Raw genomic sequence first — 19,213 nt, forward strand, 5'->3', positions numbered from 1 at the left:
GGCCATATTTTACCCACAAAGAAAAAGCAGCTCAAAGAACTGAAGTAACCGGTTTAAAGTTACACAGATAGTAGATAACAGAACTTGCATTTTAACTCAGGGAATTTGTATAATATTAAATTTGTACAATATTTACTTTATACAATACTAATTCTCAACCAAGAGCTCCAAAGGAACATTCCCCTCTGCAAAGGGCCCAAATAACTCTTTACATTTTTTTTTTTTTTTTACCTGCAGTGGTCAAAAAGTAATTGACCTGAAACTAACGATTTTTCAATTAAAAAAAAAAATCTAATGAAAACAGCTCTGTGGACTCTTCGGAGATTGAATAAAAACTATTAACTGACAGTAAAACAAGCAAACAAATAAATGAGAGGATGTGTTCAAAAATTTGGAAAAAAAAGTAACTGACCAATAAAATGTGAGTGCTTTGTGCCAAGTATTGTGGAGGGCATTTTATACATGTTATTCAATTCTCACATCAACCCTAAATAAGGTGGGAATAAAGGAGCTGTTTGTGGGCCCACAATCAAATACTCATTAGATATTAGGACAATATTATCCCCTATTTTACAGATGAAGAAGCCAAAACCTCAAGTCTCCATGCTATTAACTTTCAGACCTGGTTCTTAAAAGTCCTAAATTATTCTACCTAGCCAACCAAAGTATTTTGCTGCCCTATCAGGCAAAAAGGAAAAGAAGGAAGGAAAGTGGCAGTAACCGAGGCCTTCCTACTGCAGGATGAAATGTACTACGTCGTCTTGATGTAATGGTACTAAAGCTCTAACACATGGTGCTAAAAATCTGAGAAGGGCCAAACTGCAGCTAGTCTTCAAGGTGAACTACTTGCACCTCCCTGGATCTGTCAGGTATTGGGAAGCAATTCTTCATGTGCCTCACACATCTCTGCACAATGTGCGGAAGCATGACCTGCCCTTTTGTCCCAGACTATCTTTCAAGGATGTTTGTATAATGAACAAAGCTTTGGAAGACTAAGACAGAGCAAGAGTCTCACTCCAGAGCAAAAGTCAGGCGGGCTTACTGCCTATTAAAAACATCTGAGTTCCCCAAGCTTAAGGTTCCTCAACTCCAACACAAGCCCACTACAGTATCGCTCTTGAGCTCTGGAGCTGTTCCCTGTCAACCCTGAAAGGACTCAGATTGGGAGTGAACCTACAGGAGGTAGGTAGAATCACAAGGCTTGATGTACCACAGAAAAGGCCTCTGTCTCAGTCTCAGGAGTCTCCTGCCCTCTGCCAGCATCCATCCAACCGTGGCAGGCTAACTTGATGGCATCCACTTAGGGTAAAACCCCAGACCCTCCACAGACCTTGACACCAAACTCTTTGGACCACCTCTCACCTTTGCTTTCCTCGGAGGTACCCTCTCCCACTCTACAGAAACCACTATTCATCTTCTGGTCATCATCTTCTACATGAAACTCCTCCGGAAGATCCTTAGCTAGGATTTACTAACCCCACAGTGCCCCCATTGTTTACTATACATACTGTACTCTCACAGCACTTTTAAAGTTTTATTTTACTTACTCATTTGTGTGCTGTACCAGTTAATCAATTTATTGCCTCTCCCAGCTCAAAGCTTATCTTTTTATACATGCTCTGTGGTAATGAATGAAATTGCTTTAAGCATTTCTTCTTACAGTGAGCAGAATGTTAAACTTTCTCAAAGGGGGTAGTGCTGGAGGACACTGCAGGAGGAAGGGAGCTCTGCAGAGAACATCACACTTAATGATGAAAGACTGAATGTTTCTGTCCTAAGATAAGGAACACAATAAGATGCCTGTTGCGCTTCCCAAATGGCTCAGTCGTAAAGCATCCACATGCCAGTGCTGGAGATGCGGGTTCAAGCCCTGGGTCAGGAAGATCCCCTGGAGAAGGAAATAGCAACCCACTCCAGTATTCATGCCTGGAAAATTCCAGGGACAGAGGAGCCTGACGAGCTAGAGTCCATGGGGTTGCCTAAACAACAAGGATGCCTGTTCCTGCCACTTCTATTAAACACTGAATTTACCGCAGGTTCCAGCATCAGGCAAGAAAAAGAAATAAAAAGACTGGAAAGGAAGACATGAAACTATCTCTATTCACAGATGACATGATCTTGCATAAAGAAAATCCTACCACATCCATTAAAAATACACACACATATATATATACAATATACATATATATATATAAACTAATAAGTGAGTTCAGCAAGATTGCGGGATACAAGATCAGATAAAAATCAATTGTATTTTCAAAATTTGCAATGAACAATTTGAAAACGAAATTAAGAAAATAATTCCATTTACAACAGCACCAAAAAGAATAAGATGCTTTAGAATAAATTAACAAAAGAAATGCAAAACTAATGCTCTGAGTACACTGTTGACAGAAATTAAATAAGATCTAAATAAATGCAATCCCATCAGAAACCCAGCTGTCTTCTTTGTAGAAACTGATAGGCTGATCCTTAAATTCATATAGAATTACAAGAGACCCCAAAGACCCAAAACAATTTTGTAAAAGAAGAGCAAAGTTGGAGGACTATACTTCCCAACTTCAACTCTTACTACAGACCTACAAGACGCTGCGGTACAGGCATAAGGACAGGACTATAGAATTCTATCAATGGAACAGAATTAATTGAGAGACCAAAAATTATCATGTATGCCAATGGTCAACTGAATTTCAACAAAGAGGAACGAAGACTACTGGAGAAGTCTTATTCCTTCTCATTGGAGAAGGAATGGTGCCGGGACAACTGGGCAGTTACATGCGAAAGAATGAAACTGGACCACTAACTCAAACCGTGTACAAAATTCATTCAAAATTTAATATAATAGCTAAAGCTATACAACTCCTGGGAAAAAACTAGGTATAAATTTGCAAGACCTTCGATTTAGCAATGAATTCTTAGGTATGACATCAAAACCACAGGCAACAAAAGAAAAAACAGATAATTGCACTTCATCAAATAAACTTCTATGCTTCAAAGACTACTATCAAGAAAGTAAAAAGACAACGTGCAGAATGAGAAAAAAATTACAAATCATTTATTTGATAATGTACTGATACCTAGAAAACAAAGAATTCTATAACTCAGAAACAAATAACTCAATACAAAAATGGGCAATGGATGTGAGTAGACATTTCTCCAAAGATGATGCACAAATGTCCAGAAAGAACATGAAAAGAAGTTTCATATCACTGCTCATCAGGGAAATGCAAATCAAATGTGCAGAACAGCATTTCTTAATAACATACAAATAACAATTTATTAATAACCACAATGTGATGTCTATCAGTGCACATAGAAAATGTATACCTAAAGAGTGGAATACTATTTAGCCATAAAAATAGGGCAATTAACTGGGAGGGGGTTAAAAGAAAGCTAGGTTAGTTATCCTAAGTAAAATCCCATTAAGAGCAATAATGAAACAGCAGTGAGATCATTTTTAATCAACCTCATTATGGCCCAGATGCTGCTAGAATCAGGGGAAGAGCAGATCCAAATGGTAATGAAGCCTCCTCTCAACTTCAGTCTAGGCTTAAGTGCCAACTCAAAAATGCCTTTAAAGAAATTCATGCAAGGAATGCCTCTTGCGAGCTGGTCACATGCAAAAGTGAAGCAAGACGCACATCTGTTTGGAACTTGCCCCAAGGGCCTCTAGTTCTTCTCCAAATTGGGTTCATAACTCCCACCCACAGAGAGAAAGCCAGTGCCTGGAGCAGCACTCAGGGAGAAGCAAATTAGCATTTCCAAGGTCAACTGCTGACAGGCCTAATGGTTTACAGCAATCAAAATATTCTGGCTGCTTAAGTTAAGAGGCTTCGCTTGCTCAACACCAGCAAGAAACTAATTTAGCACAACTACAAAATATGAAAATATTGTAGGTGTGGAGTCAAATCAGCATGTGACAGTTCAAACAGAAACAAATATTAATAGGATCTGCAGAAGTAAGTAATTTTAAGCTAGTTAAACAATTTTGGGAAAAACCTAAAATACCAATCTCACCAGTGGTAGAGGACTGATAAGAATTAAAAAAAAAAAAAAGAGAGAGAAATCAGCAGATAATATATTATCCTATTTTACCAACTGGTTTAACGTGAATATTCACCAAAACCACTTTAAAAAATCTGCAAAACTAACTGATTTAACTACCATTAAAATTTTCTGCCCTCCTCAGAGACTCAACGGAAACTAAAATGCCCTCTGTACTTGCTGCTATTACAACTGCCACTTCTAACATGGAACTATTAAGCATCTGAAACATTGCTAGTCCAGACTAAGAAAAGAATGTGGGTACAAAAATAACTCAACTGTCATATTGATTATATGTTGAGATAATATTTTAGACAACATTAGATTAAATAAAATATTACTAAATTATTGTCTCCTCTTTTTTCTTACTTTTTGTAATGAGGATACTAGAAAAATTTTAATTAAACATGTGGCTCACATATTTTTACTGGACAGTGCTGCTACATATAAATAATACTTTAAATTTATGAGGCACACACATACGTAATTTCAGGTGTAAAGTAGAGAAACAGGGAGAAATGGATCTGGCTAATAAATATCTTCTGTACAATAATCAAATTGGTTTCATCTTTTAATTACCAATCTAATAAAACCTCCTTTCTGCTTACTGAAAGACAAACTTTTATGTCTTTTAAAAAGGACCTGATGTTTCAAAAATGATTCTAAAGTATGTTCTACTTCTGCTATGAACTGTCTCCTTTTCCTAAAATTAAAATAGTCTTAATTCTTTTCAGTGATCAAAGATACATGATAAAGTGCCAATCTAATTTTAAAATCTGATCAAGTGACTCCATTTCGGTTTTTTCTGTGGTAGTCATTTTCATACCTGTTAGGTCTTTGAAACCAAACCCCTGCTTTTGCTTCAAAGATTTTTTAAAAAGTAGAATCAACACAGAGATTGTTCTCCAGCATCTAGAAAAATGCAGGCAGTATTGAGGTACTATACAAACTCTGTTTTAAAAACTAAAATAGGACTCATTTACTGTTTCAAAAAGCAACATCCCAACGTGAAGGGGAGAGCTTAGCAAACAGGGGAGCACAGCAAGCCATTATTTCCACACATTCCATCACGTGTAGAAACCATGCCAACTCTCAGGTTGTTCGAGTCAGGGGAAGAAAGAGAATCTGGAGGTGCTGGAATGGCTGGAAATTTATGGAGTGAGAGTGCAGAGTAACACGAGGTGAGGTGAGGCCAGCGACAGCCCAGACTTTCCTCTCTGTGGGTCTTAAAAAGGAAACAGCCCGGCTTTCTGACTAAGGAAGGCAACAGGAAAGGAAAACACACTTCACACTTTCTAACGTCCCCAAACTGTCCCCACTACAGCTGGCCCACCGATAGAGTTATACCTACTGTTCATATTTGTGTGAACAGCTGGTTTTTAAATGTTATCGACAACAACAAGATTCACTAAGGTAGAATGGTAAGTAATAAATATGAGATGTACTTTTCTATTTTGTGACAGGGCCAGCCTCTATCTCTGGTAAATGAACTGAGTAACCTGGATAAATAGAAATAAAGCCAGTGGAAAGGAGAGGTATAGTCCTCGTTTCTTCCTGGAAGAGGTCACCTTAACCTTAATAGCCCTACCTTTCTGTTGTTCTGATAGAATCAACACATTTTTTTATATCCTTAGATATACAGAATAACTCGGGTTCCAAGTTATGAAATTTCAGTAACTTAGTGATTATACCTTTTAAACAATCTTGAACCTGCAATTAGCAAACCCAGTACGGGCCCAACAGCACCTGATGAACAAGTGTTCTGGTGCCACCTAGTGGTGTATGCTTCCCCTCAAAGGGGAAATAATGATTAGACCAGGGTTCCTGGCCCATGGAGAAGCAACATCAGCTTGTCCTAGACCTATTGAAACTTTATTACTGAGTCCCAGGAATCTGTTTCAATAAGCCCTCTAAGTTAATTCCTCCCACATTTGAACACTACTGGATTAATCAGTACCAACACAAAAATTAAGTGCAAAGTCTTAAAAAATTAGGTTCAACAATGAACAAAAGTGCTCAGTTTCTAATTTTGGAAAGCAATTTAGTTTTCTGCATTTTGAATCCAAATTATCTGTATTTAAGGAACTGCGTTAAAAGCCATTTACTAACACATTAATATACATCCAACATTTGAGAGTCCCAGTCTCTGAAAATATCCTAAATGCACCCTGAGGTCTATGCCCCGAGGAAAGCCAGTTCAAAGGAAAGGCCAAACACAAAACAAAACAAAAATACAATGAAAGTGAAAGTTGCTCAGTCGTGTCCCACTCTTTGCGACCCTATGGACTATATAGCACATGGAATTCTCCAGGCCAGAGTACTGGAGTGGAGAGATGAAAGTGAAACAACCCCTTTTCAAGGGGATCTTCCCAACCCAGAGATTGAACCAATATCTCCCGCCCTGGGGGTAGATTCTTTACCGGCTAAGCCACCAGGGAAGCCCAAGAGCACTGGAGACAGTAACCTATTCCTTCTCCGTCATATCTTCCCGAGCCGTGAATCAAATCGGGGTCTCCTGCATTTCAGGTGGATTCGTTACCAGATGAGCTACCAAGGAAGCCAAGCCCAAGAAAGTGAAAGTGTTAGTCGCTCAGGCTCTTTGCAATCTCATGGACTGTAGCCCACCAGGCTCCTCAGTCCATGGAATTCTCCAGGCAAGAACACTGGAGTCAGTTGCAATTCCCTCCTCCAGGGGATCTTCCCATCCCAGGGATCAAACCCAGATCTCCTATATTGCAGGCAGATTCTTCACCACATGAGCCACCTTAAGAAAAAGCATCAACTGTTATCAGGATATCAGGTTATGGCCTCTTAAGGGGGCCCACCTGAAAAAGGGGAACACATGAAAAGCCAAGGTGGTAGAACACTGGCGGGTTTTAAATAGAATCACCAAAGAGCTTCCCAAGGGGCACAGTGGTGGAGAACCCAGCTGCCAGCGCAGGAGATGCAAGAGACACGGATTCCATCCCTGGGCTGGGCAGATCCCTTGGAGAAGGGAACGGCAACCTGCTCCAGAGTTACTGCCCGGAAAATTCCATGAACAGAGGAACCTGGCGTGCTACAGTCTGTGGGGTCACAAAGAGTCGGACATGGCTGAGTGACGGAGAGCACACTGATGATAACACCCCCTAATAATACCAGACATTGCAAAGGTCCACTGTTTATATCTGCTCCTATGCAACTATGTGGAGAAGGCAATGGCAGCCCACTCGAGCACTCTTGCCTGGAGAATACCATGGATGGAGGAGCCTGGTGGGCTGCAGTCCATGGGGTCGCTAAGAGTCGGACATGACTGAGCGACTTCACTTTGACTTTTCACTCTCATGCATTGGAGAAGGAAATGGCAACCCATTCCAGTATTCTTGCCTGGAGAAGCCCAGGGACGGGGGAGCCTGGTGGGCTGCCGTCTATGGGGTCGCACAGAATCAGACACAACTAAAGTGACTTAGCAGTAGCAGTATGCAACTATGTTATAAAGTAATCAAGAGAAAAGCAGGTCTGATGAAGGCTTGCTGAAGTGTTTATTTTCTATGTAGGTCTTAGAGGAGAACTCGGTTACTTTAAATAACTTAAAACAACTGGCATTCATTGAGAGAAGTTCCATAATGCATCTAGTTGTTTGCATTCCCTTAAATTCAGCCTGATATTATGCTCTTCTTGGGGGGGGGGACTAATTTTTAATAAGTATCTGTTTATTTATAATTTAAAAGCTATATGCTTGAAGTAAAACAACTGGATCAAGAGATATATGCCCAATATGACTACTGGTTGACAGAGTCACAAGTATATATACCATCCTTTACTCCATGGCTTAAATGACAAACCTATCACTTAAAAGAAAAAAATCAACTCTTTAAAGGCTAACCATACAAAACCAAGCCTCAAATATGACAGGTAACATCACAGACATTAATATCGATTGCATAAAATATAAAGGAACTGCAATAAGAGATAGAGAAAAATATACCCCCAAAATGCCTCTGACATCACTAACAGCTGGTAAGAATTACTGCCATCCACTGAGGGTCATCAGAAAGAGAGGGGCTGAAATCAGGCCAAACTGGTTTTAAATTCAAATCCCCTAACTGTCACTAAGGTGTGTGCCTGTGGTACACAGTGAGCCTCATTTCAACTCAGTGAGCCTCATTTCCCCATGTATAGAGTGAGGATAAGACTACCCCGTTCAGTGATTTTCACCACCTTGCCTGTCTGCCTGCCTTCTCAGTCGTGTCCAACTCTTTACAACCCTATGGACTGTAGCCCGCCAGACTCCTCTGTCTATGGGATTTCCCAGGCAAGAATACTAGAGAGAGTTATTTCCTTCTCCAGATCTTCCGGACCCAGGGATCAAACCAGCGTCTCCTGCTTTGGCAGGCCAGGTCCTTTACCACTGCACCATGTGGGATTTTCACTGCATGCACCTTTATTTAATAGTATCGGCCCACAGTCAGCTCTCCTAGCTCACTTTTCTTCACTGACTTCAACTCTTACATCAGGAGGTGAGGCATGTTCCCAGATGAAGACTAAACAATACAATAATGGTGGTGATACATTTAACAGTATCTCATATGTATCTCCAGGACACAAGTGAACAGTACATGGAATTTTATCAGCTGAGGAAAAGGCTTCCATACAGGACAGAGAGAGAACAAATAAAGTGACTACACCAGTGATAAAAGTATGCTTCCCCCAGAGTTTGCTCAGATTAATGTCCACTTAGTCAGTGATACTATCTAACCATCTCATTCTCTGCTGCACTCTTTTTCTTTTGCCTTCAATCTTTCCCAGCATCAGGATCTTTTTCAATGAGTCGGTTCTTTGCATCTGGTGACCAAAGTATTGGTGCTTCAGCTTCACCATCAGTCCTTCCAATGAATACTCGGAGTTGATTTCCTTTAGGATTGGCTGGTTTGATCTCCTTGCAGTCTAAGGGACTCTCAAGAGTCTTCTCCAAAAAAAAAAAAAAAGAGTCTTCACCAGCACCACAGTTCAAAAGCAGCAGTTCTTCAGTGCTCAGCCTTCTTTATGGTCTAACTCTCACATCTGTACATGAAAAATGCTACTGGAAAAACCATAGCATTTGACTCTACAGGCCTTTGTTGGGTATGTAATGAAGCCTCCATAAAAACCCAAAAGGGTGGGGTTCGGGGAGCTTCTGGGCTGGTAAACACACAGAGGTGCTTGGGAGGATGGCAGGCTTGTGGAGGGCACAGGAGGTCTGTGCCCTTTCCCACTCACCTTGCCCTAGGCATCTCTTCCACCTGGCTGTTCCTGAGATGTACCCTTTTATAATAAATCAGCAATCGAGGACGTAAACTGCTTTCCTGAGTTCTGTGAGCTGCTCCAGCTAATTCTATCAATAGAACCCAAAGGGCAGACTTACAGGACTGAGTCCATAGCTTGTGAGATCTGACACTAACTCCAGGTATAGTGTCAGAACCAAACTGAACTGTAGGACACCCAGCTGGTGGCTACAGAGATTTGGAGAACTGCTTAGAGTGGGGAAAACACCTAGACATTTGATAGCTGGAAGTGTCAGAAGCACTGTGAGTAGCAGAGTAGAAACAGTGCGGTTTTCCCTACCCCTGGGAACTATGAAGACACAGGCAAAATGACTGAGCTCTTCTAGAGACCTGGATTTTTAATATTCTGTAGGCCACACCTTTATACTTTTAACACTACAGATACCGTAATTTTCAATAGTCTTCATATATTTAAGTTATACTAATCTCTTGCTTTTATAATTGGCTCCAGTTACAAAGTGATATAAGACATACAAACATTGGCTTCTTATGGTTACTGTTATTTTTATTGTCTTTTGGCCACCACCCCACTATCATTACTTTCTTCTAATTACTGCTTCTACTCAATAACATTATTACGGAAGAAAGTATAAGAGTGAGGCCCAAAAGAAACCTTCCCCGTAACTAGAGTCCTGGCTGTAAGAAGCAGTTCTTTAGACAAAGAAATTTATTACAATATAATGAAAATCCAGATCTTCCTAAGAAAATAAGTCTTGAGAATGTGGCGTCAGTATGTGCTGGCTTCTCAAACCAGTAAGTAATTCTGAAAATAAATTTAACATAAAGGATTTAAGTAAAATAATTATTCCTTTTTCACAAAATTAGATGATGAGTGAAAGGGTTATGGGTGGTCATAATTTTCTTTTTCTATTCATCAAATTTTCAGATTTAGGAATGTCTTATTTCAGGAGGAGAACTAGAATACTACCCCCAAAAGCATTCAAATTGAGAAGTATGCACTCAACTAAATGCTTAATGTTTGCAAAACTTCCATTATTCATGAAGAGGACAAATTTCCAAGACCACACAATTTTTTAACTCTGACCACTGTTCTTTATGGAGAAGGCAATGGCAACCCACTCCAGTACTCTTGCCTGGAGAATCCCATGGACAGAGGAGCCTGGTGGGCTGCAGTCCGTGGGGTCGCTAGGAGTTGGACACAACTGAGCAGCTTCCCTTTCACTTTTCACTTTCATGCATTGGAGAAGGAAATGGCAACCCACTCCAGTGATCTTGCCTGGAGAATCCCAGGGACAGTGGGGCCTGGTGGGCTGCTGTCTATGCAGTCGCACAGAGTCAGACACGACTGAAGCGGCTTAGCAGCAGCAGCAGTAGCTGTTCCTTATTCATCATTAACTCTCAAGTAACTGTCACAAAGTTGAAAACTGTTTCTTGCCTGGATGGTGTAAGGTGTGAAAAAGAAAAGGAACCAGGTTTAAAAAGGTGATGATTCTTAGCTGGAATACAAATTCCAGATACAAGAAAGAAAACTGATTATCATTCAGTCAATTCACCGTATCACTTCTATCAGTCAAGATGCACTGGCTGCAAGGGGAGGAAACCTGTCCACCATTGTTTAACCAAAAAGGAACTGATTTTGCTGCCATTATGAGTCTAAAAATAGTACAGGGTCAGCACAATGACCCCAAAAGATCCCAGCTTCTTCTTTCCACAACTCTGCCTTTGTAAACAGAAGACACTAAAACCTAGGAAATGCACAAATGTCCAAGGAAAGTTGTTGAAAACTCCACTTGCAGAAAAGGACAAAAGCTGATGGGCTGTTTCAGAAAAAGCCTTGCAACCTCACTTTGGAATTTCAAAGGGAGAAGGAAAAGAAGAGGAAACGGGAGAGGGAAAAGAAAGGAAAATCAGATACTGTCAACCTCAACAAAATAACCAAAACTTTCTGAGCTAAATATCACTAAATGTTACTTCAATATTATCCAACTGCTGCAAATGCCACTTGAAGGACAAAATCAATTTTCAATAAAGTGTAATGGTTAAGGACAGAAACCCTGCAGTCAAATCCCTTATGCTCAAATCTCAACTCCCACTGCTGAGCAACTGTGTGACCTTAGGAAGGTACTCAGATTCACTAAGCCTCAGTGGCTCACAGCGGGGATAACAATAGCCCTTACTTTGCAGGATCACAGGTCGGACCAAGTGAGACAGCACCAGTAGAAACAACAGGTCTGATGCATGTACCAAACCCAGCTCTGGCCTTTGGAGCAGGATGGCCATCACCATCACCACTGTACCCTGGCATAGTTCAACAGACATCCAGTCCCCGCCTGACCTCAATAACGGAAGTCTTTCTGCTCTGCTTCTTTCAGCAAGCCACAGAAACAAAGCAGTAAAAAAATCTGAAAGCTCTCCATCATAATTTTCTCATCTGCTGAATCCTTGGGCAATTTAAATATGCATCTTTTTATTCTTTACTTCCAAATGTTCCTCACATATTCAGCAAGAATCAGATATTTCTCAGATAAAAAATTATAAGTACAAAATTCAAAGAAAATTACCTATCTTTGAGCAAGTTACAGAACTAAGGCTGTAACTGGGACTAAAGCCCATATCGGGATAATTTTAAGTCCTTCATTTAAGTGGCAATTTTGGTTCTGTCTCTTAAAAGTCTTTCATCTACTGTTGGAGACTGAGTTAGCATCAAATTTACTTAAATGCCGAGTGTTTTTCTACTCTCTGGATCCTTGGACAGCACCTCAGTCTGGTGCCAAGCGAAGACTGCTCTCCTAACAAGCGTCTGCTCAATTACTCCAGTGGGGATCATTCTAGGCCTCCTCTCTGTATGCAGTTTCTCCTGTCACCTAAATCCTGCTCACAGGCACTCCAGTTCAGGTTCATAACCAGCTGTTCTCAGGGTGTGGTCCCCAAGACCCTTCCACAAGGTCCACAGGATCAGAACTCTGTTCATAGTAACTGTCAGACCTGTAATGGAGTAGCTGCAGCAGAGACCACATGGCCCACAGAGTTTAAGATATTTGTCATCTGACCCCTGATGGGAAAACTCTGCCAATCTCTGCTTTAGAGCACGAATCTTTCAAAAAGTGATGCTTATGTTTCCTCTTAAATGACATCGAAGATGTTGCATTTTGCATCAAAATATACATCTTATTAAACAAAACAAAAAAGAAGTTTGTATTAAAAACACTCAGAAATCTTCAAACCAAATCCTGAAAAAAAACTGATACAACCCTCCAGGAGGTTATGTAACAGCTCTTCTCTCATGGTTTAAGATTTTATTATGAGTTTCCCCAGGACTACCTACCAAAGCCAAATCTCCATCAGCATCAAAAAGAGACTATAAATCAGGCTGGACAGGGGTAAGACCTTTAGAGAATACCCACTAAAGATGGGTGACTTCTGCTGCCTTCTATGAATGAATATCTAGTATGGATCTCACCTTCCTACCATGAGTGACTGTAAGGCTGGGCAAAACATAGGAAACAACTGCTTTCAGGCATTGAGACACCAGGCAGAGCAGAATTGGGATTCCTGAGAAATCAAGTGAGGTAAGTCCTCTAATTGCTCTCCTCCCTGCAGAAAGGAGGAAGAATCTAAGTGGAGCACAGCAGTCTGGAAGGACCAAAGAGACAGGGACTGGCGTTCAAGTTGCTGAGCATTAGGGGTTTTGCAAGACAGGGCACAGTGAGGGAGGTATGCAGAGAAAGCCCTTCAGGAATCTATACAGAGATTCCTCCTAAAAGCTAAATCAACCCTAAGTGAAGCCACTGTGTGCGTGCTCAGTCGCTAAGTCATGTCCAACTCTTTGAGAATCCATGAACTCTAGCCTGCCAGGCTCCTCTGTCCATGGGATTTCTCTGGCAAGAATACAGGAGTTTGCCATTTCCTTCTCCAGAGGATCTTCCCCACCTTAGGACTGAACCTGTGTCTCCTGCACTGTAGGCAGATTCTTTACCACTGAGAAAACTACACTAGACCTGTCCTAATGAAGTTTAACAACAAGTCTGGAATGGATCAACCTAATCCACAAATTACTTAGCTGCCAACCAAAACAAAGGTCAATACTCTTCAAAGGAAGATGACAAAATTCGGAAACTCCACAACATAATGTACTCAAGCAGCAATGGACAGGGCTGACAGAATCAGCAGACAAGGATATTAAAACAGACAAAGATATTATAAATACACTTCATGTGCTCAAGAATACAAAAGAAAACTTGAGCATAATGAAGAGAAAAATAAGATTCCATTTAATTCTTTTTTATGTCTTCTAAAGCTCAAAAAAGTCTCTGAAATTAAAAGTCCCCCAGATAGACTTAGCATATTAGACCCTTGAAAAGACAGGACTAATGAACTTGAAGACACAGCAAAAGAAACTATTCATACTGAAGCCAATGAGGAAAAAAAGACTTGAAAAAAATGACCCAGGCCTCGGTGACTTATGGGACAGTACCAAGCAGTCTAACAATACATGCAACTGGAGCCCCAGAAGGAGAAGGGAGAGAAATAGCAGCAGAAATTTTTTTCCAAATTTGATCAAAACCGTAAGTCTACAAATCCATAAAGCTCAAAGAACATCACAGAGAATAAACAAAGTAAATCACATCAAGGCATATCACAATCAAATTGCTGAAAAACAGTGATAGTAAAATGAAAAAAGAAACATTATGTTGCGCCCCTGCTTCTATATGTGATAGATACAAAATAAAAATAAATCTAAACCAAACAAAGCAAATACTGTCTTCCTAGATCTTCTCATCAAAAAATTGTGGTCAAGTTCAGGAAAACTGAACTTTTCTCATTTTATTGTAGAGGCCTTCCTTTACGAGCACCCCTAGCATCAGCTTAGGCTGTCTACTGAGTAATTAAGCATGAACAAAATATAGTTAAATTACTGAAAAATAACTATCACAATGCTATATACCATACAGTTCACAAATATCACATACTTTTGACTGTATGTTCCTTGAGATCAGAAACCTTCATGTTTCAGCACATAAATTTCTAGCGCAGTTTCTAGTGGTTTGAACATAAGGGTTTGAACACAAACAAATGAGTCAATCTCATCTCATCCTCAGTACATTACTATGCGGTGTACATACAAGATGAGAAAACAAGATGCCCAGAGGGTTAAATGAGTGTCCCAAGCTCGCCCAAAAGGTGACTGGTATCTCACATCCCTAGAGCAATGCCACTGCACAGGGCTACCTCAAAACAGACACAAAAGAAAGAAGTTTTAATTATTACTTACTCTGAGTTTCCACGAGATCCAAAGCCACACTAGAAGCTGTGTCCATCCCGGAGCTGATACAGGATTGGAAGTTTTTCAAGGAGGACAGTGCAGATTCTACACCACTGAAGGATATAAAACCAGTTGAACCTGAACCTGAACTTGAAGTGGAACGCCCCGGCATCTTGAAATTATTACCTAGGTTTTCAAACACAGTGAAATGAGATTTATGAATAAGAATAATAACTGCATAGAAAAACAGAACCACTAGAAATATCCATATGACTATATCTAGTATCTCTACAAATGCTACACTATTCTATATCCCTTGAAAGGATATCAAAGCATTGTGCCATTATCTGGGCCACCAAACACAATATCTGCCCTTTAATATACAGGGAAGGTAGATGTTCTCATTTTTTAAAGGAAGGATAATACCCTCTTCTAAAAGATTCCCTGATTCTCTAAAGAATTCAACAAGAGCTCAGTTCCCAAAAACCTAAAACAAAAATGGGTCAGAAAGAGTAGACTGCTCATATGATGCATTTTTCCAAAAAAAGAAAATAGTAGCAATAAAATAGTTTAATAAGGGAGAATTTTCAAAACCTGCAATTTTTAACTTATGTGACATATAAGTACTGATTTTAAGGCAGTGAATTAGAAGCCACCTCCAGGCCCTGGCATAAAAACCAAACTCTCTCTCTACACCATCAAATTTTACAGCTTGAAACAGACAAGCAATGACCTTAGAAGTCACACGCTGAAGATGGAGAATCACCAAAAGGAAGGAGCCTAGGTTCCCACATCATTGCTTGGAGGAAAACTGCCCACCAGTCAGGTTCCATGCATGAAAGAAATCGAAAAGAACTTCAGTTTTCCAAAGCCATTTAGATTTGGGGGTACATCTATTATTATAACACCAATTGTTGTTCAAAAAACACAACCCTGCAAGGACCAAATGATATGGTTCAAGTATTCAGTTATCTGGGGGGTCAATCTAGATTCCAGTGTAAGTCTAAATTGTCCAGAACAGCACTATCTAAAAAAACTTCTTTCCTCCATGACAAACATGTTCTTCCTATAGTCTGCATTGTCCAATATGGAAGCCACCATGCATGTGGGATTATTATTTAGCAATGATTACTGATGGTCACAATAGCATCAGTAGCCTGACAGAAGAACTGAGTTTTAAATTTTATTTCATTATAACCAATTTAAATTTAAATAGCCATACTGTAAGTCAACTACACTTTTAAAAAAATAGTAACATATCCACATTGAAACAGATTTCAGTTACTGAACAGTAACTCAGTTCAGTTACTCAGTTGTGTCTGACTCTTTGCGACCCCATGAATAGCAGCACTCCAGGCCTCCCTGTCCATCACCAACTCCCGGAGTTCACTCAAACTCATATCCATCAAGTTGGTGATGCCATCCAGCCATCTCATCCTCTGTCATCCCCTTCTCCTCCTGCCCCCAATCCCTCCCAGCATCAGAGTTTTTTCCAATGAGTCAACTCTTCTCATGAGGCGGCCAAAGTACTGGAGTTTCAGCTTCAGCATCAGTCCTTCCAATGAACACCTAGGACTGATCTCTTTTAGAATGGACTGGTTGGATCTCCTTGCAGTCCAAGGGACTCTCAACAGTCTTCTCCAAAACCACAGTTCAAAAGCATCAATTCTTCAGCGCTCAGCTTTCTTCACAGTCCAACTCTCACATCCATACATGACTACTGGAAAAACCATGGCCTTGAGTAGACGGACGTTTGTTGGCAAAGTAATGTCTCTGCTTTTTAATATGCAATCTAGGTTGGTCATACAGAGAAGGCAATGGCACCTCACTCCAATACTCTTGTCCAGAAAATTCCATGGATGGAGGAGCCTGGTAGGCTGCAGTCCATGGGGTCGATAAGAGTCGGACACAACTGAACGACTTCCCTTTCACTTTTCACTTTCATGCATTGGAGATGTAAATGGCAACCCACTCCAGTGTTCTTGCCTGGAGAATCCCAGGGACGGGGGAGCCTGGTGGGCTGCCATCTATGGGGTCACAGAGTTGGACGCGACTGAAGTGACTTAGCAGGCAGGCGGGTTGGTAATAACTTTCCTTTCAAGGAGTAAGCATCTTTTAATTTCATGGCTGTAATCACCATCTGCAGTGATTCTGGAGCCCCAAAAAATAAAGTCTGACACTGTTTCCACTCTTTCCCCACCTATTTCCCAAGAAGTGATGGGACCAGATGCCATGATCTTCATTTTCTGAATGTTGAGCTTTAAGCCAACTTTTTCACTCTCCTCTTTCACTTTCATCAAGAGGCTTTTTAGTTCCTCTTCACTTTCTGCCATAAGGGTGGTGTCATCTGCATATCTGAGGTTATTGATATTTCTCCCGGCAATCTTGATTCCAGCTTGTGCTTCTTCCAGCCCAGCGTTTCATGATGCACTCTGCATAGAAGTTAAATAAGCAGGGTGACAATATACAGCCTTGACATACTCCTTTTCCTATTTGGAACCAGTCTGTTGTTCCATGTCCAGTTCTAACTGTTGCTTCCTGACCTACATTTAGGTTTCTCAAGAGGCAGGTCAAGTGGTCTGGTATTCCCATCTCTCTCAGAATTTTCCACAGTTTATTGTGATCCACACAGTCAAAGCCTTTGGCATAGTCAATAAAGCAGAAATAGATGTTTTTCTGGAACTCTCTTCCTTTTCCCATGATCCAGAGGATGTTGGCAATTTGATCTCTGGTTCCTCTGCCTTTTCTAAAACCAACTTGAACATCTGGAAGTTCACACTTCACGTACTGCTGAAGCCTGGCTTGGAGAATTTTGAGCATTACTTTACTAGCATGTGAGATGAGTGCAATTGTGTGGTAGTTTGAGCATTCTTTGGCATTGCCTTTCTTCTAAACAGATTTAGATGTCTTTTTATATCAATATCAAAACTTAAAAAAAATCATTATTCTTGGTACATGGTCACATTCTTTAATCAGTTTATTAGCCATATCTGTTTTTAATACTATGACATGGGTGTTTTTGAAGATGTATTATCTCAATATGATCTTATTATTTTCATTTTTCTTCCTGAAATTCTGTTCAAAACTGCATGTCATGCTTATGAATGTGAAGCTGTTGACACCTTCAAATGAGTCTTTTCTGAAGACTATTTTTTAAAAAAACTGTAAAATACTACAAGTAACCTACTGTGAAGCTCAGAAGTAAGGAAAATGTTTTCTATTCTAATCTCATTTTTCCAATAGATATATGTAAATATTTCATCATTAATATTTTTACCTATTTCTGCCTCTATTCAGAGGATCTCTGTTCAACAAATATCTTTTATAAAACCAAACTTATCAAGTAAGTTACCTATTATTATTTTTGTCAATACTCTGCTATGTAGAAACAATGCAAAAAAAATATATTAAATAACCACATGTGTCTAGTGGCTACTGCATTGGACAGCACTGTTCTAGAAATACAATTATCAAAGTATAACATATATATACACATATACATATACTATATATATATATATATATATACTATCACACACATACATACACACTAGGGGTTAGGCTAGTCACAGTATGAACAGGACATATCTTCCTAGAATATTAATTCTACTTAAAGAAAACATGAAACACATTTATATTAAAACAAACATTAGTTACGTTATAGAGTAAAACGTGGGGGCAATACTAGTAGGCGTTGACTACTAAAAAATCCAGTAGGGGTTCAACATGTAGCCTCTGGAGCCGGACTATGTGAGTTCAAAGCCTGATGTTGCCTTTAAAGTAGCTGAATAACTTGCAACAAATTATTTAACCTGTCAATGCCTGCCTTTCCCTTTCTGCAACATGAGGATGATCCAGTGCCAGTATCAAGGGTTACTGGGAGGACTAAATGAGTTCACTTGTTTAACAAAACACTCAGAATAATGCCTGGCAAATCATCTTTTAAAATGAGAACAAATATCACCACTGACTTAATCATCACTGTGAGCAGCAATACAGAATAGTGCATAAGTGAAATGGACCCTGGACACCAATGCCTGGAAATTCCACCTGTCCACAACACTCAAAACTGCATCACTCTGAACAGCTTAACCTCTATCTTCGGTTCCCACCCTCCCCCCTACCCCATGTAAAAAGGAGATAAGCCATTATTGTAAGGATAAATTAAATTTTACAGTTTTCTCAAACTTGTCTGATCTTAAGAATCAGTTGAAATACTTTCTAAAAATACAGATTAATGGATACTATCTCAGACCTACTGAATCAGTCTCTAGTGGACATTCTGAGGAAATGATATTTTTATGAAGCACCCCAAATAATTCAGGTATGGTGAACACTGAGATAATTGTGCTCTCCAAAATTCATGTTTACCATAACTTCCAAAGTGATGACATATGGAGATGGAACCTTTGGGAGATGATTAGGTTTAAGTGAGGGGGGAGCTCTCATGATGAGATTGGCATCATTAGAAGAGGAAGAGACACAGGGCTCACTCTCTCTGTCCTTCATGTAAAGATACAGGAAGGTGGCCATCTGCAAATAAGGAGGACAGCCCTCACCAGTACTCAACTACACCAGCAACTTCTAGTCTTCAAAACTGTGAGAAATAAATTTCTGTTGCTTAAACCACCAGTCTATGATA

General features: G+C 40.0%; 1 protein-coding gene across 12 annotated transcripts in view; it reads right to left on the reverse strand.

Moving 5' to 3' along the window:
- NSMCE2 (NSE2 (MMS21) homolog, SMC5-SMC6 complex SUMO ligase) overlaps positions 1 to 19,213 on the reverse strand; it is a 233,021-nt gene that overhangs the window by 210,935 nt on the left and 2,873 nt on the right. For 11 of the 12 annotated variants that reach the window (XM_069599891.1, XM_069599888.1, XM_069599886.1 and 8 more), the window contains exon 2: positions 14,581 to 14,757. In XM_069599891.1, the coding sequence (XP_069455992.1) occupies positions 14,581 to 14,743 (163 nt within the window). In that variant the 5' untranslated portion in view covers positions 14,744 to 14,757. Of the gene's footprint in view, positions 1 to 14,580; positions 17,004 to 19,213 lie in introns of all 12 variants that reach the window. The other variant, XM_069599892.1, reaches the window with a different exon arrangement.

Source organism: Ovis canadensis, chromosome 9 (genome assembly GCF_042477335.2).
Source record: "Ovis canadensis isolate MfBH-ARS-UI-01 breed Bighorn chromosome 9, ARS-UI_OviCan_v2, whole genome shotgun sequence".
Classification (NCBI taxonomy): Eukaryota; Metazoa; Chordata; class Mammalia; order Artiodactyla; family Bovidae; genus Ovis; species Ovis canadensis.